We start from the raw sequence: 25,311 nt of genomic DNA on the forward strand, positions 1-25,311 counted from the left end.
ATGTGAGACATGGCTGGGGAGGCCAGAGGAGAAAGAGAGAAAAGCAGTCTGCTAACCTCCAAGTCCTGCACCACGGCGCCAGCAGGGAAGGTGGACATGCAGCATCCAGACAGAGGGAAACGCAAATTACCACCACGAAAGCCACCGCCGCAGCCCCCAGCCGCCCACCGTGCCTGTGCTGCCGCAGGGCCCAGGACAGGGGGCGTCTGCAGGGCCATGCCTGCCGGAGACGCAGGTGCAGGGAAGAAGCAGAGCGTGGGCTCTCCAAGGCCCTGGAACGGCAGCACGGGCCCCCAGGACCATCCCGTGCCTGCGGAAGCCATCTCCTGCCTGGGTCAAAGGCTGGAAGCAGGGGCTGCTGGGAAGGAAGCACTTTCCTGGCTGGGCTCTCAGGCACCCACAGCAGGGCCGGGGCGGCCAACTGCGCAACCCAACAGGGCCCAACCCTACAGACCGTTTCTGTCCCAAGGCCCACTTGGGAGGCTTTTGTGGGTGACTCGGCAGGGCTGAGTGGGAAGCTTTCTAGAAAGGTGTTTTCTTGCTCACGCAGGCTCAGGGGACCTCTGGCACAACATCCCCATGAGAGCCGCCCCCTGGCTGGGGCGACTGGGCAGGCACGGGGCTCTCACCGTGAGGTTGGGGTTGCCGGGCTGTATGCGCAGCTCGGCCAGCACCCAGATGCCATTGGTCAGCCTCAGGGACTGGTAGAGCATGTCCTGGGCCTCCACGTTCCGCTTGGCGACGGTGAAGACGTTGCTGCTCTGCAGCCTGCTGCTCACAGCCTCTGTGAGTCGGGAGGACCCGAGAGGCCCAGTCAGAGGGCAGTGGCCCGGCAGGCAAGGCCCGGCCAGGGCTCAAGGTCGGGCTGGGGGGTTCTCACCCGCATTGAGGGGGCAGTCTCTGATCTGGAACTGGGCTTCGTTCTCATTGGGGATATCTTTCCACGTGGCCAGGAACATCTGCCGGTCTGGAAGGTAAGGGGGACCCTCATAAACCCGTGGCCCCTTAACCGCCTGGAACAGGCCGTGGGCCTGTGTCCAGTGTGCCGCCTGAAATTCAGGACGGGCACCAGCGCCCGCACAGCCCCCAGCCTGAGCACACCCTCCGTTCTGTGAGGAGGCCCGAGAGCTGCTCCCGAGGGACCCGGGCTTCCTGCCGCCCATCTCCACCCCACCACACGCTGGCCTCTGCCCGGGCAGAGCAGCCTGTCAGTCACACCTGCCTCATGGGGCTTCCTCCTGGGGCAAGTGAGAGACGATCCCGGCAGCCCAGGGCATGGCTAAGGCCTCTGGGTACAAAGGAAGTGAGTGCCAGTCACAGGACACGCCCTGGGGCCCCTGCCACCCCTGGGACAAGGCTGATGGCAGGCAGGAGAGCCCGCCAAGTGAGACGACCCTGTGTGGCACAGCCCACCTGCTGGCCAGGCATGCCCCTTGGGGCAGGCTTCGCAAGGACCCACTCAAGGGTCAGGCGAAACCGTCCAGGCCTTGGGCTAGTGCCAGTTGGGCCAGGTTCCTAAGCCCTGGCCCCTGCTTGGGGCCCTCACGACTCACCCATCTTCCCGTCCTCCACAAAGAGGATGTGCAGAGGGTACAAGGTGCTGAAGTAGAAGACGTCTATGTTGTTCTTCACGGCCACCTAGGCAGAGGCGCCTGTCAGCCCCAGGCAGGACGTCCCTCCCGGCACCCATGCCCCTTTGTCAGGGCGGGGGCAGGGACCCACCTGGAGGTTGTTCAGGGGCTCCATCTTCATGACCGAGCCCACCGTGTTAAGAGGCAGCGAGATCTCCACAGTCTGGTTGGGGCTCAGAGGTGCATGGACCTGGAGGGGGGCGGCGGGGGCCAGGCCAAAGCTAGGGAGAGAGAAGCCCCCGCAGGCACAGCTGGGCAGCAGGTGCTGACCGGGCACAGGTGGGCTCCTCCCCAAGCTGCCTCACCCGAGCTGCAGGCCCGGACAGGCCAGGCTCACGAGTTCCCAGGCCCCTCAGTGGCTGTGGCACAGGAGGAAAGGGCCCCAGGCTGGAGGCTCTGCCCAGCCCAGCCCAGCCTCAGGCCTGACGCTGGCCTGGGGGGCACTGGGCAGCCCCAGACAAGCAAGGCCTTGCCTGTCCTCCCTCCACAAGCTCTTCCTCCTACCAACAGCCTGGGCCACAGCTTCTTCCAACCGCAAAGCTTCGCGGCTGCCCAAGTCTCTGCTGCCCGCACCCACTCCCTAGGAAGGATACGAACCCCAAGGGGCACTGGGATTTACTGTCTAGGGCGGCACTGGCCAGGTCACGTGACAGCTAGTTTCAGGAAAGCCCTGCTCCTCTACGGCAGCACATAAGCAAATGGGGAGACTCAGATCCTTGTCAGACACAGAGTATGGCCTGGGGGCTCCATCCGCCCAGGCTGGCATTTGACTTGATACCAATTCCCAAGCTCAGGAAACAGAGACAGGCACACATCGCCCCATCTTCCAGGTCATGGTCCATGGTCCAGGTCCATGTCTACTCTACAGGGTGAGTGACACTGCTGAGTCAGAGCTCGAGCTGCCTGCCTGGGACACAGCGGGAGAAGCAGCGGGGGACCCCAGGCCTGTGCAGTGGCTCCGTACTACAGGCTTTCCTGGGAGCTCCACCACTGCCTGCTGCGTGACCTGGGGCAACCTACCTGCCCTGAGCCCAGAGGTAATGGCCCTGACTTGACTGGCTGTCACCTGCTTCAGTGAGACAATACCCCTAGAGCCTTGGGCACAGTGTTCCACACAGTAGGTTTTTCTGTGAGTGATCAGCCTGTGGCCTCCAGGGTCTGTTGAGGGGAAGGGGCAGAGCTGCCCCAGCCTCCCTGGTCTGCCGGAGGTATCCCTGGCCATGGCTCCCCGAGGAAGCAGCCCCTTCAGTCAACTTCTTAGAGGCTCAGTTTGCTCATCACTGGAGCCGCTCAGGAAGAGGGATCATCAGGAGGGGCTGCTTGGTCTCCACAGAGCCCTGGCCTGACCCACGGTGGTACAGACAGGGAACCTTCCTGTCACTCGCTGTGCGGGGGACCTGGCGGGGCTGACGGCCTGGAGCAGGGCTCACCCCTGAGGCCCTGCCTTCGGGGGCAGGCTCACTGGGGGAACGGACCCTCCTGACAGGTGGGGTGTTTGCCAGGGGCCAGCTGCTGGGAAAACACTCTCCCCACTCTTTCTGTAACTGCAGAGTCCACGAAAGTGGCCATGGGGGAAGAGAGTTCCGGCCTGCAGGGTGGTGAGCAATCCCACCTGCTCCAGCTCCCTGGGGCCCTCAGCCACTGCCTGCAAGTCTCCCGCAGGCCTCGGGAGCTTACCTGTTGCGGTTGAACTGGATCGCAAAGTCGGTCATGACCTGTAGGGCCTTGTTGGTGAGCTGCAGGTCCATGGAGATGGCGCCCACCTGGCGCGTGAAGGTGCCCGAGATCTCCAGCCCCTTAGCCTTCATGGCCGGGAGCCAGACCTGCAAGAAGGGGGAGGGGAGTGGCTGGCATGTGCCAGGTCCTGGCCCAGACACAACGGCCCACCTCAGGGTCCCTTTTCTTTCTCTCCTGGAGGGGCCTCCCAGACTGAGCACCCTGCTTTGCTTCCTAGGGGTTGACCACTGGCCTCAGGGCAGGAGAATGAGCCCGTGGCCTCGCACTGAGCAGCTCACGCTGCAGAGGTGCTGGGCGCACTCTGAGAGTCGAGGTCAGAGCGGAAAATGGTCAGGAAAGGAAACGGGGGAAGTGGGCTGAGGAGGCGACCAGACAGTGTGCCCTGCCAGTCTCCGCACAAGCCAAGGACAGAGCTGAGTGCCCAGCGGCATCCCGGCTGTCACGGCCTGTACTGTGCAGAAGGCAGGGCTGGCCCAGAATCGCAGAAACTGGTCAGAGCAAGGACAGTACCTAGGAGGAGCCCGCTGCTGCTTGGCTGCCCTTGTCACTCGGGTCTCAAGGGCCTCCTCCTCTGGGAAGCCTGTCTCCGGGCACTTCCCCATGTTCATGCCCCAGTGACGTCACGATCCTTCGGGTCAGCAGGGTAGGGCTCTGCCACTGTCCTGCCATCCATGGCCTGGAGCCTGGTGCAGCCGGTGTTTGAGGAGTGTTTGCAGGGCAAACAGCAGAAATTACAGCCCCGCCCACAAAGGGCAGCGCTGGGTCACTCTGAACACGCAGATGCCTTGCAAGCCTTGGTCTCCCTTCGATGACTCCCCGTCCCTCAATGTCAAAGGGCTTTGGTCCCTCCTGACAGCTTCCCAAAGTGCACCTGGTGTCAACAACCCAGACAGCAGTCACAGCCCAAGTCCTGTCAACCGTGGCTCCTGTACCTGCCCTGAGGGCCTCCACTTCTGCCCTCCTCAATCAGTAGCCTCTCTCCCCTGCCCACAGCAGCCACAGTCAGCTCGTAAAATGTGAATGTGACCACGGCGCCAGAAAACCCCTCCCAGCACTGCAATGGCTGCCACAGGCTTGGTCCCTCCATCTCCCCTGAGACCCACTGTCTCCTCTGCTGGGAAAATGCCTCCCACCCCTCCTTACTTGGCCAATCCTGAAAAACCAGTGGGGGTGGGGGTCCCCACTGTCAGTTCCCAGCTGCAGGCTGCAACCTTGGCTGCCTCCCCGCCCCCCACCCCGCCCCCGCCAGGCCTTTTTCCTGCGGCAGACTTGCTCCTGCCTCAGCACAGGGGCCTGATTCTGTCGGCTGTGGGTGGGAACCTGGCAGCTCCTGGAGTCTAGGACAGGTTCTGTTTGTTGGACGAACCAATGGGCTCTCACTGCACAGCCTTGTGTTGACCTAAATGCCTGAGGAACTCAACGTCCTTGGTCACACAGAGCTGCACCCCTCTTGCCCGGGGCGGGTGGAGAATGTGTTTACCAGACGAGAGGGACAAACGGCTGACACCTGCGGCTCCCCAGGGTGAGTGCACCCACGTGCTAGAACCTCTGACTGCGGTGGTCGGGAAGGTCCTTCCAATGTTGCGAGGGCTCCTCTTCCAGGCAGCCCACACTCATCACTCCTGACTCGCAACCCCCCTCACTCCCAGTGCTCACTGCCGCTTCACCCACGTGGCTCTCTACTAAGAAAAACTGGAGATGACATCTCTTCAAACCAACACACAAGCTGATGGCCAGCACCCACAGGGCTGCAGGAGTCTCTGCTGTCACTCATCCCGGGTCAGCCTCATGACTTGGCAGCACCAATCACGTGGTAGAAAGACAGACGCACACCTTCTAAATCAGGGTGGGAACATGTTTTCTGCCAAGGGCCATTTGGATACCTGCAGCATCACTTGCGGGCCACAGACAATGATCACCCCTAAAATTAGTCTGCTGTAGATTTATTGAATTTCGAGTCCCACCTGTGGTTGCCTAGGCAAAGCCAGATCAAGTGGTTTCCCAGGCCTCACACAGCCCGCGGGCCGTACACTCTTCACCCCTGCTCAACATCAACGCCGAAGCTCTCAGACCCTGCTGCCCGACAACACTGGCATTAGGGTGGGTGCACGGGTGGCTCTCAAACACTTTGGGCACAGACACACAGGGTTTGGAGCAGAGACTGGAGCCACCACCCTGCATACAGTTCCAGGCTCTGTCACCAGCAGTTACCCCAGGCAAAAAGCACTCAGGTTTCTCAACCACGAGACCGGAATAACAGCACTTAAAGCTGCTGGGAGGAGTCAGTGGGATGGAGCGTGGGTGCCTGGCACATAAGCCAGTGGCTGCTAGCATTCGAGCTGCTGTCTGCTGTGGCTTCTCAGGGACCAGGTCCTGGCAGGGCGCCTGCCTGGGGGCTGCAGCCACCACCACTGTAGGTGGCACCAGCACATCACGGCTGGGGTCAGGGCAGAGCAGGCCAGGTGCTGGCTCATGGCTCTCCAGCCGTGACTATCTCCTTGTGTCCCTGAAGCTACGCAGTGTTCTGCCTGGAGAGGGGCCCTCAGGAGAGAGAGGGAATCTGGCCAAACCCTCCTCTGGCAGCTTCCTTGATGCTCATGTGATCCACACTGATGCCAGGCCCACAGGGTCTTGCACTCCAAACTCAACTCCCCCCCTCAGCCCTGGAAAACCCTATGTCCCATCTCAGCACCTTTTCTCACCTACTGCTCAAACCAGAAAGCCAGAAGCCCCCACGCACCGGCCCCCCACCCCCGTCCTGCTGCTCCTCTCTCCCAGGAGTTCAAGCCCAGCCCCCACCTCCACCCCCAGAGACCCTCCTTGTCCTGGCCACCAGCAGCACCATCCATCCCTCCATGTCCCTGCCAGCTCACACTTCTGCCCGTCCCTCGCCCAGAGCTACAGCCAGGTCCAAGTACAAACTGCACTGTTCCAGTACTCTGCTTACGGTCTCCCAGCAACGCAGGGTCGAGCAAATGCGCTAGCCTCGCCCCGGCCACTGTCCCGGCTTTCACCTCGCTAACCCGCCGTCTGGCCAGGACTCCCAGGCGTGGTGCTGCCTCTGTAGCACAGTGGGCATGTGTGGGGCATTTTCAGGAGGTGTGATGGGAGGGGCACCAGGTTTAGTGGGACAGAGAGTCAGGGATACTGGATTTCATCATAGGGACAATGGTCCTCACAACGAGCACTGTCCTGCACTCTTCGAGCACCTTCCGTGAGGTTTCAAGGCGCCCTGAAATCTTGCAGAGCGTAAGCCCTGGGCAGCCTGCTCTTGGTCTTGCTCAGAACTCCACTGGCAGGTCAGTCACCGCTTCAGAAACTGCCGGCACTGCGCTCTGCCCACGCCCAGCTGCTGCAGCCCCAGTGCCAACACAGAAACCCGAACTGGCTTCTCCTCCTTTCATGCTGTCTTGATGGAGAACAGCACAGGATTACTCTGGATTCTGTGTGTAAATGGACCATGCAGCCAGGATGGGGGCTGCTGGCACTGGCAACTCGGTCCCTCTGTCAAGGCGGGCTCTCCCTCACCTCCGGGTCTCCCCGCCAAGCTGTGCCCTGGGCCTGGAGCCCTGCCTCCCCAACACCTGACTTAGTTCCTCTTCCCCTGGACTCCCATTGCCCAGCTTCCCGCACCAGCACTGGTCCGAGCCAAATCCACACACAGATCACTTAGGGAGCCCCGTGTCTGTGTCCAGAACTTCTCTGTGCTCCCGGGATGAGGAGCTGAGGTTCTTACTGCTTTGGGGGCCACGTAGGATCCTGAGAGGCTGCCCACACCACTGGTCAGGTCAAAGAGGTCACTCAGGCCACTGCCAATGGGAGCTCCGAGGCTGGCTGGTGCTGCTGCGGTGGGGGGTGCTGCAAAGTTGGTGCCCCCAATCTGGAAAGGAGGGGTGAAGGGTCAGAGGCAGATACCAGAAGAGTGGCACCAAGTCCCAGGAGAAGCAGAGCCACTCGGCTCTCGAGAGAACAGTGGGAGTGGGGCTGGGGGCAGGACAGCCCTGACATCAACTCCAAGTGGCAAAGAAACAAGATAGGGTAAGGGAGGTTGAGGAGACAGGATGAGCACTCCCATCCCCTGCAAGCCTGGAGCCTTGGGGTGATCTCTGTGGAAGGGCTGGGGACGCTCCCCGCTAACAGCTCAAGGGTCAAAGGAGGAAACTGAGGGACGTGTGACATACCACTGGGTGGCACTGTGCTGGGCAGATGGGGCTCTGACTCCAGGAGGTCAGAGCAGGGCTGTAGGGATTGGGAGGGCCGGTGGCAACTTGTCATGAGAGGGCGAAGAATCTATGGGTATCAGGGCTCCATGGCAGCTGGGTGCCAGATGGTCAAAGCAGAGGCTGACGCCAGACCAAAGGCCAGGGCTCAGCAGTGAGTGGCTGCTCTGACATCTCTGCCCTGGGCCAGCACTCTCAGGGGAGCGGGGAGAAGACTTGGTGACACAGGGTTGAACCATACCCCTTCAGGCTCATCCCCCATCTCCAAGCAGAAGCAGGCAGGGTGAAGAGAACAGGCAGCGACATGCAGAGAGAAGCCAGGGAAGAAGACATAGAGATGAGAGAGAGGGAAAGAGGGAGAGTTAGTTAACCGCGGCTCCCCTTGGGATGGGTCTGGTACAAAGCCCAGACTCTCTGAAGGCCGCTGCCCCCAAGGCTTCACTCCCCCATCCTCCATCCTCCCCCTGCCCTAACAGCACCGGTTGCTGGTCTGCTGCCCATGGGCTGCAGCTTTGGGGACCTGAGCCTATTGTGGCCAACAGAACAAACTGGCTGCCCCCTCCTTGGGCTCAGAAAAGCCCCCGTCTCACCACTCCCTGTCTCTGCTTCTCCTGGGCTTCTCTCAGATGGGCCTGGCTGGGCTGCTGTCACCAGCTGGTACAGCCCAATGGTGAGTGGACACAGGCCTGGATCCTCAAAGACAGAAACATCCCAGCCTTGCAGGGCAAAGGCAACTGAGCAGCCAGAACTGAAGGAAGGGGCTAGGAAGGCCCTGTCCCCACCGCTGACCCAGGTCCAACGAGAGGGTTGAATCCTGTCTACACTGAGCAGCTATCTGGGAGGAAGGCTGCCTGACCTCCGAGGCCTCAGCTTTCTCATTCATAAACAGGAAGCTAATGATCACCATGGAGGGCAGGCAGTAAGGACCCTGTAACATCCAAGGCATTTTGTGGGTGCCTGGCCAGAGGGGGTGCTCCTCTGCAGGTCAGGATCAAACATCTCCCAGAGGGGGCCCAGGACATACCAGGCTGTCGAGGCCACCGCCAAGAAGGTCCACGGCTCCCATCTGCACTGAGGAGGTGGCCAGGGGTGGGCCGCTCACCGGGGGGCCGAGGTCCAGGTTGAGGAGGTCACCTAGCAGATCGCCCTGCGTGGGGATGACATCTGGCTGCTCACCAGGAGCTGCTCCGGCAGGGGCTGTCTCGGGGCTTTCCGTACTCTCACTCCTGCCAGACACGGAAGGGTGAGGGTCAGCCGTCTCAGCTAAGTCAGAGACCCCGCCTCAGGGATCCCCGCCAGAGCAGGCATGGGGCTCCCTGACTCCCACAAGCCCGTCCTTATCTTTACAGCCCTTCTGCCTCTGGTTTCTTCCTGCATCTTTCAGGGCCCCCATGGGGATGAGTGAAGGGGGAGGTTCCCTGTGTTCCTGCCCTGGGCCTGTGCAATGCAGAAAACTAGGTGTCAGTCCCCAGTGCCCAGAGGACTGTGCCACCTCGGGCAACAGTGAGAACAGGGCCCTGGACCACCCACTCAAGCTTCCTACAACAGCTCTTTTCTCCCAGAGCCACTGCAAAGATCCTAGGAGGCCACCTGTGAGCATCCTGTGTGTAGGGAGCACTAGGTACAAGGTTGCAAGAGTCAGTGTCCCTGGACTCCTGCCCACCGCTGCCGGTCTCACTCACGAGGCGGTGCGGGGCGGCAGGCTCTTGTGCACCACGCCCCGGCCCCCCTCCACGAAGGCACTGGGTGGTTTATGGTAGACGGAGGCCAGGGTGCCGATGTAGCAGATGAGCTCGTCCAGCAGCGTGGGCTCGATGAGGTCTGTCTCCTCCGAGATGAGCGGCTTCTCAGCCAACACCACCTCCTTGGCAGCCACAGGGTCCGTGGAAAGCAGGCGCCAGTAGATGTAGCCCCGGTCCCGCAGATCTGGGTTGTCCGAGTCCTTGGGGGTTGGGGGGAAGAGAAGCCCATGAACGTCGAGCAGGGCAATGGGGTGAGGGGAGGCGAGGAGACCTCCTGCAGCCCACTGTCTAGGTGTGACAGTGGGGACGCCCCGCTCCCTTCTGCAGTCTACCTCAGCCTTACCACTGACCCTGCTCCATTTTGATCTGTGACTCTGAGCTCTCAGGGCCGGGGTCCTGGATTACGCCGGGACCAAACCCTCCAAAGATGCCAGGGGTGGGAATGGCTCACAGATCTGGCTCCTGGAACCACAGACTGCTGCAGCAAGAGCTGCATGGCACCCACCTGGGTGGCCAAGCTGAGGACCTGCTGCACAAGCTCCTGCGTCTCTGTGGGCTTCTTCAGAAACAGCTTCACGATGGCTGTCAGCAGCTGCAGCTGGACCTGTGTCGGGGGAGGACAGAGGTGACCGGGAGGAAGAAGCACGGGCTTCACGTGCAGGGTGGGAAACCACGCAGGGGCCATGGGGGAGAGGAGCTTCACAGATGCTGGGACTCAGAACAGCTTTTCTAGGTTTGGGGGTGGCCCTGGAGCACCGCAGATGCCAGCAGGGGTGTGGCTGCGACCAAGCAGCTCAGGCCTTGACACCCTCTGCTTGGGAAGAAGCTGAGCACTGCACTTGGCAAACCCAGAAAGGCTGCGAGGTGGTGTCGCCCAGGCCACAGAACACCAGGAAAACCTTGCAACCTCACAGGCTTGTGTGCTGGTTCCCTTCTGCTGACAAGCCCACGGGCCAGGCCACCATGGGGAGCTGTGCTTGCATGGTGGAGCTTCTGCCGCCGCCCCAGTCTTCCACCTGGATGTGCCTCTGCCTCCTCAGTCTGGCTAACATCTCATGCCCTGGCTCTCTTTTGAGGCCACCCTCAGCACCCACACCCCTCCCCAAGACTACCAGCTTCTAGGCAGTCCTATGGCAGTGAACTCCCTGTGGGCAGGGCTACTGTCTTGTCTCACTCACCACTGTGTCCCTAGATACTTTTCAGTTTAGTGCCTGCTGCATAGTAGGGAATTAAGAAATACCAGGGCTGGGGCAAGCATTGCGGTGTAGTGGGTTAAGCACCATTTGTGATGCTGGCAATCCCACATCAGAGTGCTAGTTCAAGTTCCAGCTGTTCCACTTCTGATTCAGCTCCCTGCGAATGCACCTGGGAAGGCAGTGGAAAATGGCTCAGGTTCTTGGGCTCCTGACACCCGTATGGGAGACCCAGATGGAGTTCCAGGCTCCTGGCTTCAGCCTGGCTTAGCCCTGGCTGTGGTGGACACTTGGGAGATGAACCAGTAGACAGAACACAAAACATCTTTTTCTCTGTCACTCTTTCATACAAATAAGTAAATCTTTTTTTTTTTTTAAAGATTTATTTATTTATTTGAAAGACAGAGTCACAGAGAGGCAGAGGGAGAGGGAGAGGGAGAGAGGGAGGGAGGGAGGGGGAGAGAGGGCTAGGGGGAGGGAGGGAGGGAGGGAGGGAGAGAGAGAGAGAGAGGTCCTCCATCTGCTTGTCCACTCCCCAGATGGCCACAATGGCCAGAGCTCCACTGATCTTAAATGAGGAGCTTCTTTTGGGTCTCCCATGTAGGTGCAGGGGCCCAAGGACTTGGGCCATCTTCTACTGCTTTCCCAGGCCACAGCAGAGAGCTGGATTGGAAGTAGAGCAGTCGGGACTAGAACCAGTGCCCATATGGGATGCTGGCACTGCAGGCGGTGGCTTCACCTGCTACACCACAGTGCCGGCCCCAATAAATAAATCTTAGAAAAAAAATGGGGTGGTTTTAGAAGATTTATGGGAAATGCATATTTAAAAAATTGTACATGGAAATCAAGATTACTTCGCCCCAAAATAAACTTCTATTTTCACTGCGTTTGCCCACATTTTCACAGTACACTCGTGTCTGCTGGTGGAGAAAACATCTATGCAAGAACAATTCTCTGCATAGTCCCTGCCCAACTGCAGCCTCATCCGTGGAAGAGGGCGTCTGAGGCTGGGGAACCAGGGCAGTGCCAGGAGCCCGTGGCTGTGCCAAGGACAGGTCTGGAGAGGCGGCGGGAAGCTCAGCAGCAGCAGTGCCCGCCCAACGGAGAGCACTGAGACAACGGTCCATTACCCCGCCTCACAGCGGACGTCAGATCGGAGGGGGCACAGTCTGTGTCTGGGTCTAAAGGATCCAGAGTCCCCACGACTTGGAGACATGTGGGCCAATGACAGAGAAGTCCCAGGCTGGCTGTTTCTAAGGCAGGATCTAGCACCAGCCGCCGGCCAGGCAGTCCGCAGCAAGCCATTTACCCTCTGCCTATGAAGGAGAGGTGGGGCACATGGGTGGGAACAGCGCACAGGGGTCTTGTGAGCTTTGCAAACGGTGACTTGGGGCAGCTTCCTTGGGGCTAGAGTCGGCTCACATCTCCTCTACACTCTGGTCCTACCACCAGGTGACCCTGGACAAGTCAATTAAGTTCTCTGAGCTGGTTTCCTAATCTACGAAACAGGTGTCGTACCTTACAGGGTTGACGGGAAGAGTCCTAAGACAACAGAGAGCAGTTCTTGGGTGCTCTGCTCCCCACACAGCAGCTGTCCTTATCCTACCACCCAACGCAGGAGCTCCACCAGCTGGCTGGAAGGCCTCATCACAGCCAGGCTCTGGGCTTTTCCCTCAGGTCTGCCTTAGTCTCTGCTGCCACAGAGCGCTCTGGCCAAGAGCCCAGGGCCCTGGCTCAGCTTCCCCTAATACGTGATGCCCCATGAGCCTGCCTATTCCAGGCAGCCCTCCTGCAATAAGGGTGCCACGGCCCCTGGACTCACACAGGATGGGATAGCAGGACCAGGGAGTCGCAGGCTGGGCTGATGGACCTCCCTGCCATGGCCCAAGAGGCTTAGGAGCCAAGGATGAGGTTCAAAGAGGCAACCCAGCATGAGCTCCCTAACTGCAAAGCACAGACAAGGGCTCTTTAAAAGACCTTCACACTGCTGTAGACCCGGCCAGCACAGGGAACAGGCAGGCAGTGCCAAGCACTGGGGTGGGCACGTCACTCACGGCAGCCAGTCACCTTTGCAGGAATCCTGTACCAGGCACAGACAGGGTGGCAAGCAAGAGGGGAGGAGCCTGGGTTCAAAACTTCAGAGCTCTGCTTCTGCTCAACTGCACCAGGCCCCTGTTTCCTTTTCTCTGACTTCCCCATCCTGGCTCTTCAGTAGGCTCAGCTGAGCGGGGAGAGGATGCTCGAGGTCTACTCTAACACAGCCCTGCGGGGCATGCTCTGCAGGAATGCCGGAGTCCCCGAGTGCGGGGGCAGAGACCACCACAGGCCCAGCTCTGCTTCTCAGACACTGGGGAGAAGAGGCTACAGCCGAAGGTGAAGGCAACCTGGAGGCGGGCAGCAGCGGGCGGAGGGGCAGCGGGAATTACGACCACGATCTGAGGGTGAACGTCTGCTGTTTCTGCTGACCCCACTCCTATTCGGTCTGAGGGAATAGAAACGCTGGCTTTCCTTCCGCGAATTGTGTTTCTCCGTTCCTTTCAGAGACTGAGGTCTGGGATCTGGGCCTCTGACCTGGCTCCTCTGTCAGCGACCGGCTAGGGTAACACACACAGGCCCTGGGACTTGTGCTGCCACTGCCCAGAGATAATGCTCTTATGACAGGAGTTATTAAGCTCAAAGGCCTGGAAATACTGACCTCCTGTAGTCTCCACTAACAGGAGTGTATCGAAGCCAGAAGCCACCTCAGGCCACTGTCAGAGGCCCTTAGCCAGGACAGTGGAAAGGGCCACTGGATGTGCCAGCTACAGGAACCATGTGGTCCTGGTTTTGGCCTGGACTAGTTTGCGTCTGAAACCAGTTTTGACCCAAACCAATAATAACATTCAGCAGTGATTACAATGGGCTAGAAATGTATTCAGGACGTTACATGGAGCATTCCAGTTAACTTTCATAGCAAAGTCTGCGGACCCTCATTTTACACATGAGCAAAGGGAGGCTGAGAGAGAAAGGGCTAAGCCCAAAGTCACTGGGCCAGAGGGGCAGCCCAGAGATGTGGATTCAGACTCCAAGGCCTCTGCTCAGACCCACTGATGACACGGCCCCCACGGGGCAGCTAAGGTTTCTCTGCTCTGGACAGACTTTCTTTTTTTTTTTTTTTTTTTTTTTTTTTTTTTTTTTTTTGACAGGCAGAGTAGACAGTGAGAGAGAGAGACAGAGAGAAAGGTCTTCCTTTTCCATTGGTTCACCCCCCAATGGCCGCTGCAGCCAGCGCACCGCGTTGATCTGAACCCAGGAGCCAGGTGCTTCTTCCTGGTCTCCCATGTGGATGCAGGGCCCAAGCATTTGGGCCATCCTCCCCTGCCCTCCTGGGCCACAGCAGAGAGCTGGACTGGAAGAGGAGTGACCAGGACAGAATCCGGCGCTCCGACCGGGACTAGAACCTGGGGTGCCAGCGCCGCAGGCAGAGGATTAGCCTATTGAGCCGTGGTGCCGGCCTGTGACAGACATTCTAAAAGCCTCCGTGCCTGAAGAGACTGCCCAGTTCACAGAAGAGAGGACACAACCCCACATGTAACAGAAATGCAGGCAAATTACACCGAGCTACTCCTCGCTAAACAAGTGGTGAAGACGCCGCCAGGAGAGGAAGTAAGGACACGCAACTTCAGCCTGAGATGGGAGGAGAAAGCAGTACTTCTCAACACCCAGGGAACCCAGGCGACAGCTGCAGGGCCTCAGGCACACACAGCCGCCGCTCCAAGCATTCTGCTTCTAGGCGCCCAGACGTGCATCACGCGGGCTACTGCTCACAGCCGTTCTGCTTAAAGGGCTAATGTCTGTCAAAGGCCAGTTAAGAAAAATTCATCATGGCAGGGCCCTGGTATATTTTTTAAGGGAACAAAGCAAGGTCCTGAATAATTTAAATATGCTAATTATGCTGCCAGTAGTGTTTAAAAATAAATGATTAGGAAATATATATGTATATATGTGTGTGTGTGTGTGCGCGCGCACATACACACACACAGTCACTCCTCGGAATAGAGTCTGTAGCTGCGACTGCCTAACTGTCAACATGCACTGTGTAGCCCCAGATCCATCCTGCTGGCACTTCTGGTGGTCTGAAGACACCTGCAGCAGTGGCAAGCTGAGGTCTCCTGACACACAGGTCCTAGGCGGAGGCCGAGCCAGGCCATGCGCCACCTTCCTGCTTCGGCTCTCTTGCTGCAAACAGGTGTCCTCTGCCCAGCCTGTTTGGTGCCATTTTGAGCTTCTTGTTGGCAATAGCCCCCAAATCCAGGGCCGAGTGCTTTGGGAAGTTCCTAACACAGGAAGGCTACATACACTGAGCACCCTGTGGAGCAAACAGGTGCATCCAATATGCTTCATTCAGGCGGGAGCTGCCATGTGCTTAGCCCTGAGTCCAGTATTAGTGACTCGATGATATATACTAAATAAGCTGTCTTTAAAGAGCGACACACATAAAACAAGGTCATGTACTAGTTGACAAAAACGTGTCCAGAGACTGAGAACCTGACCACAGTTTTCCCATGAGAGAAGGTTCAGTACTTGCCAACTCAGCGTCTGCAGTGACTGTACAAGTGCTGTGACTAATCACAACAGGCTGCACAAGTTTGTGCATCAGCTGTTTTGTATTCTGAAATGATCTATGGAAACATCTTCAAAAAATCGGGAGCACTGGTGACCTCTGGGAGAACTGCTGTAGCCAGGAAAGCAGTGAGAGACTTCTCTAGAAATCAATTCTGAACCAGGTTGATGCACTGTCTATCCACAGGCAGACAGGAAAGTACAACAAGCAGCAACTTCCGCCTGCCCTTCCCACGTATCAAGACCATCTCACGTGTCCCCAGAGGTCCTGCAGTGTGGGGAGAGGGGCCACACTTCACACCCACACACCCGTCTGTCCACACTAGCAACGCTGTGTGAGTAGAGCGGCTGTGAGAGCAGGACAGGCCACCGTGGGGCGAGCTGGCCTGGCCTGGCAGCCCACCTGGGTGCTCTCGTCATGGAAGCCCTCGAGGAAGCTCTCCAGCAGCTCATCCGCGTTGTCGATCCGCTCGGCGTACTCGCCCACAATCCAGATCATGGCAGCACGGGCCTCGGGCTCATCCAGGGAGTCCAGGTTCTCGCACAGCGTGGCGATCACGCTCTCGTATCTGGAGATGAGGGCACAGCCAGCATGTGAGCACCCAAAGGGGCCCACAGGAGCCAGAAAAGACAGGTGGTAGCCCTACAGGATCCTGAGAGGTGGTGAGTAAACGAGGTTTGAGACGCATCTGTTCCATGTTAACTCTTAGTTTAGCCTAGGGAGCAGAAGAGCCGCTCAGGGGAAGTAAGGAGAACCCAGGGCTTCCTTTGGGGATGCTGCTATGGCAAAGTAAGGAAGAGGGGAGAGGCTGCTCCTTCCCCCTCCACCCCAACATCCCATCACCAGGCACAGCCAGGCTGCGCCCTCCCTGAGAGGGGTGGGCACGTACTTGTTAGGGTACTTGCGGAAGATGTCCTTAATGACCACGATGGCTTCCTGGACCACGTAGTTGACCTTGGTCTGGATGAGGTCGAGCAGTGTGCTCACACAACGTTCTGCGGATTGCTGTGCAGGAGACGAGGGGAGTGTGGGCAGGTCCCAGTGCCCCACCTCCACAGAGCCTGGGCCAAGGGCTCCAAGCCACTCTTGCCCACCCTCCTCATCATGGCGAGAACAGGAGAATGCTCTTCCCAGGTAACGGGAGGGGAGAACCAGTGCCAGATGATGGTCTTGCAATGGCAGGGACACGGGGAGACAGAACGAGACTGAGAAGAAGCCAGAGGCAGAGATGCTGCGAGTGGGGAGGGCCCAGTCTGATCCCACCTCTCAACATTTTTATTTATTTGAAAGAGTGACAGAGAGAGGGAGAAACAGAGAGAGAAAGAGATCTTCCAACCGCTGGTTCACTCCCCAAATGGCCAAAACAGTCTAGGCTGGAGTAGGTCGAAGCCAGGAGCCTGGAACTCCATTCAGGTCTTCCTGTGCGTGGCAGGAACCCAAGGATTTGAGCCATCCTCCACTACCTTTCCAGGCACAGTCGCAAGGAGCTGGACTGGAAGTGTAGCAGCTGGGACTCAAATAAGGGCTCTGATAGGGGATGCTGGCATCATAGGCAGTGGCTTAACCCACAGCACCGTAACACCAGCACCTCCACCTCTCATTTCCTAAAAATGGGCTCATGTCCCTGCCCTCATGTGGGAGACTGGATGGAATTCTTAGCTCCTGGCTTCAATCTGTCCTAGACCCACCTGTTGTGGCCATTTAGGGAGCGAACCAGCAAATGAAGATCTCTTTCTCTCTCTGCCTCCCCTTCCCCCCCGCCGTCATTCTGCCTTTCAAACAAACAAAATATAATCTTAAGGAAAAAAACAAAAGAAAGAAATGAAAAAGGGTGGTGGGGAGGGCATGCTCATATGACCGAAGCCATTCACAAAGTCCAAGTGGACCAGCCTTTCAGTCCTTGTTCCCCCACACTGCACTAAAGGCCTGGTGGGGAGGCTGGTGTTGTAGCTAGTGGGTTAAGTCACCGCCTACAACGCCAGCATTCCATATCAGAGTGCTGGTTTGAGTCTGGCTGTTCCACTTCCTATCAGCTCCCTGCTAATGCCCTGGGAAAAGCAGTGGAACTGTTCAGGCCCCTACCACCCAAATGGGAGACCCAGAAGAAGCTCCTGGCTTCCGACTGGCCCAGCTCTGGCCATTGAGGCCATCTGGGGAACGAGCCAGCAAATGGAAGATCTGTCTCCCTTGGTCTCTCCCTCTCTCTGATGTTCAAAATAGATAAATAAATCTTTTAAAAGAAATAAATAAAAGCCTTGCAGGGGAGATGTCTCAGAATGGACTATAAGAGGTAAGCATCTCAGGGTCTGGGCTGGGAGTGACCAGATGTCCCAGGAACCTCTGGCCACCAGGGGACCCACTGAAGACTCCGATTCAGTAGTCAAGGAACATCTCCATAGGTTAACAAACAAGAAGGAAAGGAAGGACAGCACACAGAGGCTTGTAACGGCCTGGGGAGCTTGGAGAAAGAGGCCCAAGGGCAGCTGAGTCAGGATTCCTGCTAGAGCCTGCAGCAGGCAGAACCCTGCCCCAAAGCTCCGTGGAGCAGAAGCTAAGTCCACCATGGCCTCCACTAGCCTGTACCCATCCCACTGTTTTAGCTAAGGCTACAGGAGAACCACGATTATGAGTAAATTTAAACTGCAGCAACTCAAAAGCCCCAAGGAGAAGACAGAATGAGAAGGAGCCCAACCAGACCTGCACCATGGCCTTCCTAGGGTACAAGCTGGCAGATTCTACTGGAATAAGAGTCGTCTCCTGCTTTCAGCTCATTGCCTCTCCCCAGGATGAGCACAGAGCCCCAGAGCCTCACCTCCACCTTGATGGCGCAGCGGCCGATGGCACGCACAGCCTTCCGTACAAAGTCCACATCCACTTCTGTCGCATATTCTTTCAGCTCTGCCAACACCTGCGGCCCAGAGAAGTCGGGGTTGGGGAACTGGGAATGCACAGCCCCTAGAGGGATGGGATTCTGCCTCCTGCTCCAGGAAGGCCCAGGGAGGGAGCGAGAGATCAGGTGCAGGAAAGCAGAGAGAGACTACCTGGCAGAGCTGGACAATCTGCTTTAGGTCAGCCTTAGCTAACATATAAATTACAGCTTCTTCGTAGATGGATGGTGGGTAACAACAAGAACGTTCTTTTATAACAAAAATTCCAGTTTTTTTTTTTTTTTTTTTTTCTGGCTCATAGGGCCTGTGCCTGGGAGCTACACTGATCAGCTGGCCGAGACCACAGCTTGGTGGCAGTAGAGCCGCCCAACCCCCATACCGCTGACCTGGGCTATGTTGGCCTGGGAGGCCAAGCGGATCATGATGTCCAGCTTCTCCAGCTTCACGTAGATGGGGTCGTTGTACTTGACGAAGAAGACCTTCATTTCGTGCTTCAGGATCTCGGGCCTGGTGGTGGGGCAGGACGCCCCAAGAGCAAACAGCACACCGTAAGCTCCCCGGGAAACCCCTCCATGTTTGCTGGGCACTTCGAGGGTCAAGATGGAGCCTGATGTCCGTGAAGGCAGCGTCACTGCCAGGACTACTGGCAAGAGCCCAGTGATCGGCCACAGCAAACTATGCCTGGGTGCTGGTTCGAGCCCTGGCTGCTCCACTTCTGATCTAGCTCCCTGCTAATGTACCTGGGAAAGCACTGGAGGATGACCCAAGAGCTTGGACTCCTGCGCTCAGGTGGGAGACCTGGAATAAGCTCCTGGCTTCAGCCTGGCCCAGCTCCGGCCATTGCAGCCATTTGGGGAGTGTAACTCTCCCTTCCAAATAAATCTTAAAATAATAATATTAAGTTGTTATCATAGAAAAAAAATAAAGACTCTGCCTGGTGACTGCAAGCCTGACCTCCTCACCCTGTGGGAGAGGAAGAGAAAGTTCACAGTCAAGGGCAACCAGGCGATAAGCTTGGGCATCAGCCAGATCTCAGTTCCTATCCCAGCTGTGACCTCGGGCCTGTCTCCTTGCCCATAAAATGGGAATGGCACTGTGCAAGCATTACCATCACAGGCTCGAGTCTGCTCGCCTTAGAAAGACCTGACAGGGCCGGCGCCGTGGCACAGTGGGTTAAGCCACCTCCTGCAACACCAGCACCCCATATGGGTGTCAGCTGAAATCCCAGCTGTTCTAACACACCTGGGAAGGCAGCAGAAGATGGCCTGGGGATGAACCCCACGGAGTTCCAGGCTCCTGGATTTGGCCTGGCCCCACCCCAGCCATTAGGGCTATTTGGGAGTGGACCAGCAGACAGAAGATCAACCTCTCTCTCCCCATCTCTGTAGCTCTTTCAAATAAATAAATAAATAAAATTTTTATTAAAAAGGCCAGCGCCGTGGCTTAACAGATTAATCCTCCGCCTTGTGGCGCCGGCACACCGGGTTCTAGTCCCAGTTGGGGCACCGGATTCTATCCCAGTTGCCCCTCTTCCAGGCCAGCTCTCTGCTACGGCCCGGGAAGGCAGTGGAGGATGGCCCAAGTCCTTGGGCCCTGCACCCGCATGGGAGACCAGGAGAAGCACCTGGCTCCTGGCTTCGGATCAGCGCGATGAGCCGGCCGCAGTGGCCATTGGAGGGTGAACCAATGGCAAAAAGGAAGACCTTTCTCTCTGTTTCTCTCTCTCACTATCCACTCTGCCTGTCAAAAAAAATTTTTTTTTATTAAAAAAAAAAGCAAAGCAAAGCCTGGCATAGGGCTGGCATGGTGGTATAATGGGCTACTGCCTGCAATGCTGGTATCCCAAATGAGCCCCAGTTCAAGTCCTGGCTGCTGCAGTTCTGACCCAGCTCCCTGCTGATGTGCCTGGGAAAGCAGCAGAAGATGGCCCAACTGCTTGGGCTCCTGCCACCCATGTGGGAGACCTGGATGGAGTTCCAGGCTCCTGGCTTTGGCCTGGCCTAGCTCCGGCCTTTGCGGCCATTTGAGGAGTGAACCTGTGGATTGAAGATTCTCTCTGTAACTCTGCCTTTCAAATAACTAAAAGAAATCTTAAAATAATACTAAGTTCAGGGGAAAAAAAAAAAAGGGGCAGTGCTACATATAAGAATTTGGGTTTTGGGAGTGTTCTTACTGTTTCCAGAATGATGACAGTGATCAACTGTGCCTAGACTCTGCACAAACAGTATGGTTTACACTGAACGCCTACTTCCCTTCTGGGAGTCTGGAATGTGGTGAGTGCCCCAGTGAAAACCTTGGGTGCTAGGTCTTAAATGGGCACCCCTGGGCAGACCCTGTACACTCCGTGGCTGGGGGAGGCTGTGCTCTGTGTGACCCGCCACAGAAGGGAGGGAGCGGAGGAAGTCCCTCCAGACACTACCTGTGCGTCTAACAAATCTCGGCCAGGAGTACAACCTCAGGCTATGCTGAGTCCTGCTGGTGATCTCTGAACTTGGGGGTGGTCTTTTGGGACCTGCACAGACCCCCTACACAACAGGCCGACTGTGGGAGTTGGAGGGAAAGGGAGCATCCAGCGTGACCGACGCCTGCCTCTGAGAAGACACTTGCTGGGCAGGCGCTGTCACCACAGGCACGTCCACGTGTTATCACCGCTCCTGCCTCGGACACAGCACCCTCTGCCCTCCCCTGGCACCACCAAGCTCTATGTTCTTAACCAAGAGAGGTCGAGAGGCTTGGCCTGGGTCACATGTCTGATGTTATTGAGTGCAGTTTAAGACAAGAGTCACCATGCGATTCCTACTCCTCTGCCCCGTTCCAGAACAAAAAAGGAACAGGAATGGAGACAGTCAGTTAAGAAGGCAGGAGACGGGGTGGAGAGAGAGAGAGAAGGAAGCTGGCGCTCACTGCTGCTGTGTGCACACTGTGGGGAGGTCCTGGCCAAACAAGGAGTCTCTGTTGTGCCCCTGGGAGAGGCAAGACCCCAGGGTGGATAGCAACGAGGACTTGGCAAGAGCTGCCCGGGCCCGGGCCAGGTCATGCCTTGGCAACAAAGACAACCTCTTAAAGAGATTTGCCATGTTAAATATAGCACAGGAGCCTTTCGGGCTGATCTGGATCTACCAGTCATTACACCTTAAGTCTAGTGGCCCAAGGGCACTGGTGTGAATACTGGTCACCTCTGCATTGGGGCGGTCAGAAAGCTCTCCCATGTTTATCTCCCAAATCTTCAAGGATGTCCCAGTACAACAGCTATCTCTGGGCCCCCCGAGAGTGCTAAGAACCAGCTGCCAGCTGCCAAGGGACAGACAGTGACGAGACATGGCCCTTATTCTCCGCGTACGCCACTCCCAACCATGGGGGCCACAGACAGCTACTTGACAGACAGTTGCAGATGCCCAGTCCTGAACGCTGAGCCTTTCAACCAGAGGGCTGGGAGAACTCGGGAGGCCAATCCCACTCCCCGGAGCGGGAGGGCTCCCTCAGCAGGAGCTGCCTCAAAGGAAGGGGGGGGGGGGGGGCTGTCCCAGAGAAGCCTGGGGAATGCTGTTCCATGTAAGCCAGCCCCTGCCCAACCCAGGTCTTTTTTTGGGAGCCGTTCTCATGGCAAGGAGGGACATGGGCTGCAGGGCACTCTGAGTGGCTCTGCTATACCCTCGCCCAGGCTCTGAGCTGAAACAAAGATCTCATGATCTTGAGTCCTCCTGCAACCTCAGGGGCTTAGACTAGTGCCACGGCTCTGTCCCCAGGACATACACAGGCACGCGCACACACATGCATTCAAGCACACATATCTGAGATCTCACTTCAGGAGGATCCCATAGACTTGGAGCCATGCAGTGTCTGGGGTGAGAAGCCTCACGTTAGCCTTTCCCTAGTCTGCTCCCTGGTGAAGTTCAGCCAGGCCTTCTCAAGCCCAGGCCCACTGACGTTTTGAGCTGCACAATTCCCTGCTCTGGGCAGCTGTCCTGTGCACTGTGCTCTGCCTCTACCCACTGGATGCCAGCAGCCTGCCCGTAGTTCTAACAACCAAACATATCCCCAGCCGTTGCCAAAGGTGCCCTGGTGGAGCGCTCTAGGGTAAAGCTACTCTTGGAGACTCCCTGTATGGTAAAAGGTCAGCTTCCCTTGACAGTTCCCAGGAGAAGAGGCACCCCCAGAGCGTGCGCTGCATGGCGGGGGGCCCTGGGGTGCATCTCAATACCTTTTCTGCACAATAAGGTTGATGTTGCGCAGGGCCACGTACTGCAGCTCGGGCTCGGCTGAGAGCAGCGTGACCAGGGGCGGGGCCAGCTTCTTGAGCAGTGTGCCGTAGTAGTCCAGGTCCTTGGACAGCATCTCCATGAATTTCATCAACACCTTCACAGCGGACAGCACCACAGCAGAGTTGGCATGGGAGAGCCTGGGTGTGACCCGCTCACAGATGCTGGGGTCCATCCGATCCAACAGGGCACAGCAGAGAGACAGACAAGGGAAACAATCTGCTTTCAGTCATCAGTACAGCAGGTCTTCAGCGGGAGGAAGCTCTCGACCCTGGTTCTGCTGCCTGCTCCCTGACCCCGGGCAGGGTCAAAGCACTGAGCCTCAGTTTCCTGATCTCTACACCTGAGAGGAGCATGCCTCTGCACAGAGTTCTGGGGGCACGGAAGGAAGAGCACAGTGCTGGCACGGAGAAAGTAAACACACAACTGTCGGCTCCCTCCCTTCCCTGGCTGCCAGGGCACTCAGAAGGGACAGGAGGGATGGGGACTTGGCCTTGCAGTTACTTAAACTGTTGGCGGGGACACCCAAATCCCGTATCAGAATTCCTGGATTCCAGGAATTCCACTCTCAATTCCAACTTCTTGTTAATGTCCACCCTGGATGGCTCAAGTGACTGGGTCCCTGCCACCCACACAGGAGATCTGGATTTAGTTCCTGGTTCCCAGCTTCAGCCTGGACAAGGCTCAGACATCGTAGGCATCTGGAGAGTGGACCAGTGGATAGAAGCACTCTGCATCTCTGTCTCTCAAATAAATACATATATACATATATAAGGGTCAGGATACCAAATTGATTAAGATCAAGAGTCGGGGGCCGGCACTGTGGCATAGCGGGTAAAGCCGCCACCTGCAGTGCTGGCAGCCCATATGGGTACTCGTTCAAGTCCCAGCTGCTCCACTTCTGATCCAGCTCCCTGATAATGTGCCTGGGAAAACAGCAGAAGATGACCCAAGTGCTTGGGCTCCTGCATCCATGTGGGAGACCCAAAAGAAAACTCCTTGGCTTTGGATCAGCCCAGCTCCAGCCATTTCGGCCATCTGGGGAGTGAACCAGAGAATGGAAGATCTCTCTCTCTCTCTCTCTGCCTTTGCTTATCTGTAACCCTGCCTTTAAAATAAATAAATATGGCCGGTACCGCAGCTCAACAGGCTAATCCTCCACCTGCGGCGCCGGCACACCGGGTTCTAGTCCCAGTCAGGGTGCCGGATTCTGTCCCGGTTGCTCCTCTTCCAGTCCAGTTCTCTGCTGTGGCCCAGGAGTGCAGTGGAGGATGGCCCAAGTGCTTGGGCCCTGCACCCGCATGGGAGACCAGGAGAAGCACCTGGCTGGGTCCTGGCTTCGGATCAGCGTGGTGCACTGGCAGCAGCACGCTGGCAGTGGCGGCCATTGGAGGGTGAATCAACGGTAAAGGAAGACCTTTCTCTCTGTCTCTCTCTCACTGTCTAACTCTGCCAATTAAATAAAAGATAAAAAATAAATAAATAAATAAATCTTAAAAAAAAAATCAAGGGCAGGTGTGTCCCCCACCTGGGACACAATTCCCACCACCGCTCTAAACTGGAGTTCGCTCATCTACAAAATGGGGCAATAATGGGCCCTCCTTTGGAGAGCTGCATGAAAGATGATCTAACACAGGGAAGGCACCAGCTGAGCCCGGGCACAGGTCAGAACGCAACAGGCAAGGCTCTGGTGCTATCAATTCCCTGACTTGGCCGCTGTGGCCAGGGTCCCCATTAGATCCCAGGTCAGCAGTGGGCTGACTGCCTGAAGCCACACTGGTGACTCTGGACAGATGGGAGAAGGACTGTCCTCTGCTGAGGGCTCTCTGAGGATGGTTTGTGGGGCAAGGCCCTGAGAAGGACCCCACTCAAGCCTGCGGCGCAGCTCCTGGTTGGAGCTCCCTGAGGACCAGGGGCTGCTGGGCTGGCCAGCAAGGGGCGGCTGGCTCACCTCTGGGCCTCGCGGTCATCCTTGGGCGTATAGTTGGCCAGGCAGTCCAGGATGAAGATCTGGCCCCACTCGGTGCACTCGTTCAGGGCTGTCAGCAGCTTGTTAATGGACTGCGGGTTCAGGTCGAGCAGGTCGCTGCTGGGGTGGGACTCAGCGATCTCTGAGAGGGCAGCCACGGCGTTGGCCACCACCTGGTTGAGAGTGTGGAAGGGCAGAGGCTAGGGGCACTGCTGCCAGGCCAGGGGACAGCTGGGCTAGTGACATTCTAAAAGGACTATGACCTGATGGGCAGGATCTGGAGCCTCAAGAAAACCCACTCCCAGCAGTGGCCCCACTGACTGCTCTGCAGGTGGACTAAAATCATTCAGGAAAAGAAGTGCTCTAGCCGGAAGTGCCTGGCAACACAGCACACTCCCAGCTACCTAACCTAATAGCCTCTCTACCAACTGCAGCAGCTTCAGGGCCAGAGGAGCCCTGCACGGCCCCTCCACGCTGCAGGCAGTGGATGGGGGCTGAGGCACGCAGGGCCTTGCCAGGGGCAGCTCTGCACCCTCAGCTCACTCCCAGGAGCGCAGCCGCTTGGTGTGTTCTGCACTGGCTGCAATGCTTCCCTAGGCCACACAACACTCCATGGCCTGTCCCTGCACAGGCTGCCCAGCGCCAGTGGGTGATTAGTGTTCCTGTGGGGCACACGGCGGGGATGTCGGGGTCCAGGGGCTTGTGCATTTCGTCTTAAGCGGACGATCCTAAACTGCTCTCCAGATGGCTGCCACTGTGGAGAGATCACAGGGGCCCACTCAGCCAGTCCTGGCATCCTGGCCTCCAGACCGCGCTACTCAAGGGTGACTCTCGACCCTGCAAGCCCGCAGAGCAAGGGGGAAGCACCTCATATTCAGAGCGTCAGCTGGTCCTGATGAGAAGATGGTGACGGGGACAGTGACTGGAAGGGGAGGGAGGGCACCAGGACTGGTTGTGCACCCAACGTGGGCCCAGCCAGGCACGTTACCTTCCCAGCACTCACACCAGCCTTAGAGAATGGGCCCACTTTACTGGTGAAGAGGGAAGTAGCACAGCTTGGTTAGAGTAC

At 57.5% G+C, this 25,311-nt stretch overlaps 1 protein-coding gene and 1 non-coding gene across 2 annotated transcripts in view; both read right to left on the reverse strand.

The window, feature by feature from the left end:
* Positions 1 to 25,311, reverse strand: part of AP1B1 (adaptor related protein complex 1 subunit beta 1) — a 61,410-nt gene that overhangs the window by 1,795 nt on the left and 34,304 nt on the right. Inside the window, exons 6-20 of the mRNA XM_062182771.1 lie at positions 24,225 to 24,415; positions 22,216 to 22,437; positions 18,401 to 18,521; positions 17,939 to 18,034; positions 16,016 to 16,131; positions 15,529 to 15,694; positions 9,836 to 9,934; positions 9,271 to 9,530; positions 8,613 to 8,814; positions 7,105 to 7,248; positions 3,309 to 3,454; positions 1,723 to 1,852; positions 1,554 to 1,638; positions 881 to 967; positions 630 to 784 (exon numbers count right to left, since the gene is read on the reverse strand). Coding sequence (XP_062038755.1) covers positions 630 to 784; positions 881 to 967; positions 1,554 to 1,638; positions 1,723 to 1,852; positions 3,309 to 3,454; positions 7,105 to 7,248; positions 8,613 to 8,814; positions 9,271 to 9,530; positions 9,836 to 9,934; positions 15,529 to 15,694; positions 16,016 to 16,131; positions 17,939 to 18,034; positions 18,401 to 18,521; positions 22,216 to 22,437; positions 24,225 to 24,415 — 2,220 coding nt within the window. The remainder of the gene's footprint in view (positions 1 to 629; positions 785 to 880; positions 968 to 1,553; positions 1,639 to 1,722; positions 1,853 to 3,308; positions 3,455 to 7,104; positions 7,249 to 8,612; positions 8,815 to 9,270; positions 9,531 to 9,835; positions 9,935 to 15,528; positions 15,695 to 16,015; positions 16,132 to 17,938; positions 18,035 to 18,400; positions 18,522 to 22,215; positions 22,438 to 24,224; positions 24,416 to 25,311) is intronic.
* Positions 2,862 to 2,958, reverse strand: LOC133752381 (small nucleolar RNA SNORD125). Its single transcript, XR_009864927.1, has one exon. It is a non-coding gene; the product is annotated as a small nucleolar RNA SNORD125 (small nucleolar RNA).

The sequence above is a fragment of the Lepus europaeus genome, chromosome 23 (genome assembly GCF_033115175.1).
Source record: "Lepus europaeus isolate LE1 chromosome 23, mLepTim1.pri, whole genome shotgun sequence".
NCBI classification, from domain to species: Eukaryota; Metazoa; Chordata; class Mammalia; order Lagomorpha; family Leporidae; genus Lepus; species Lepus europaeus.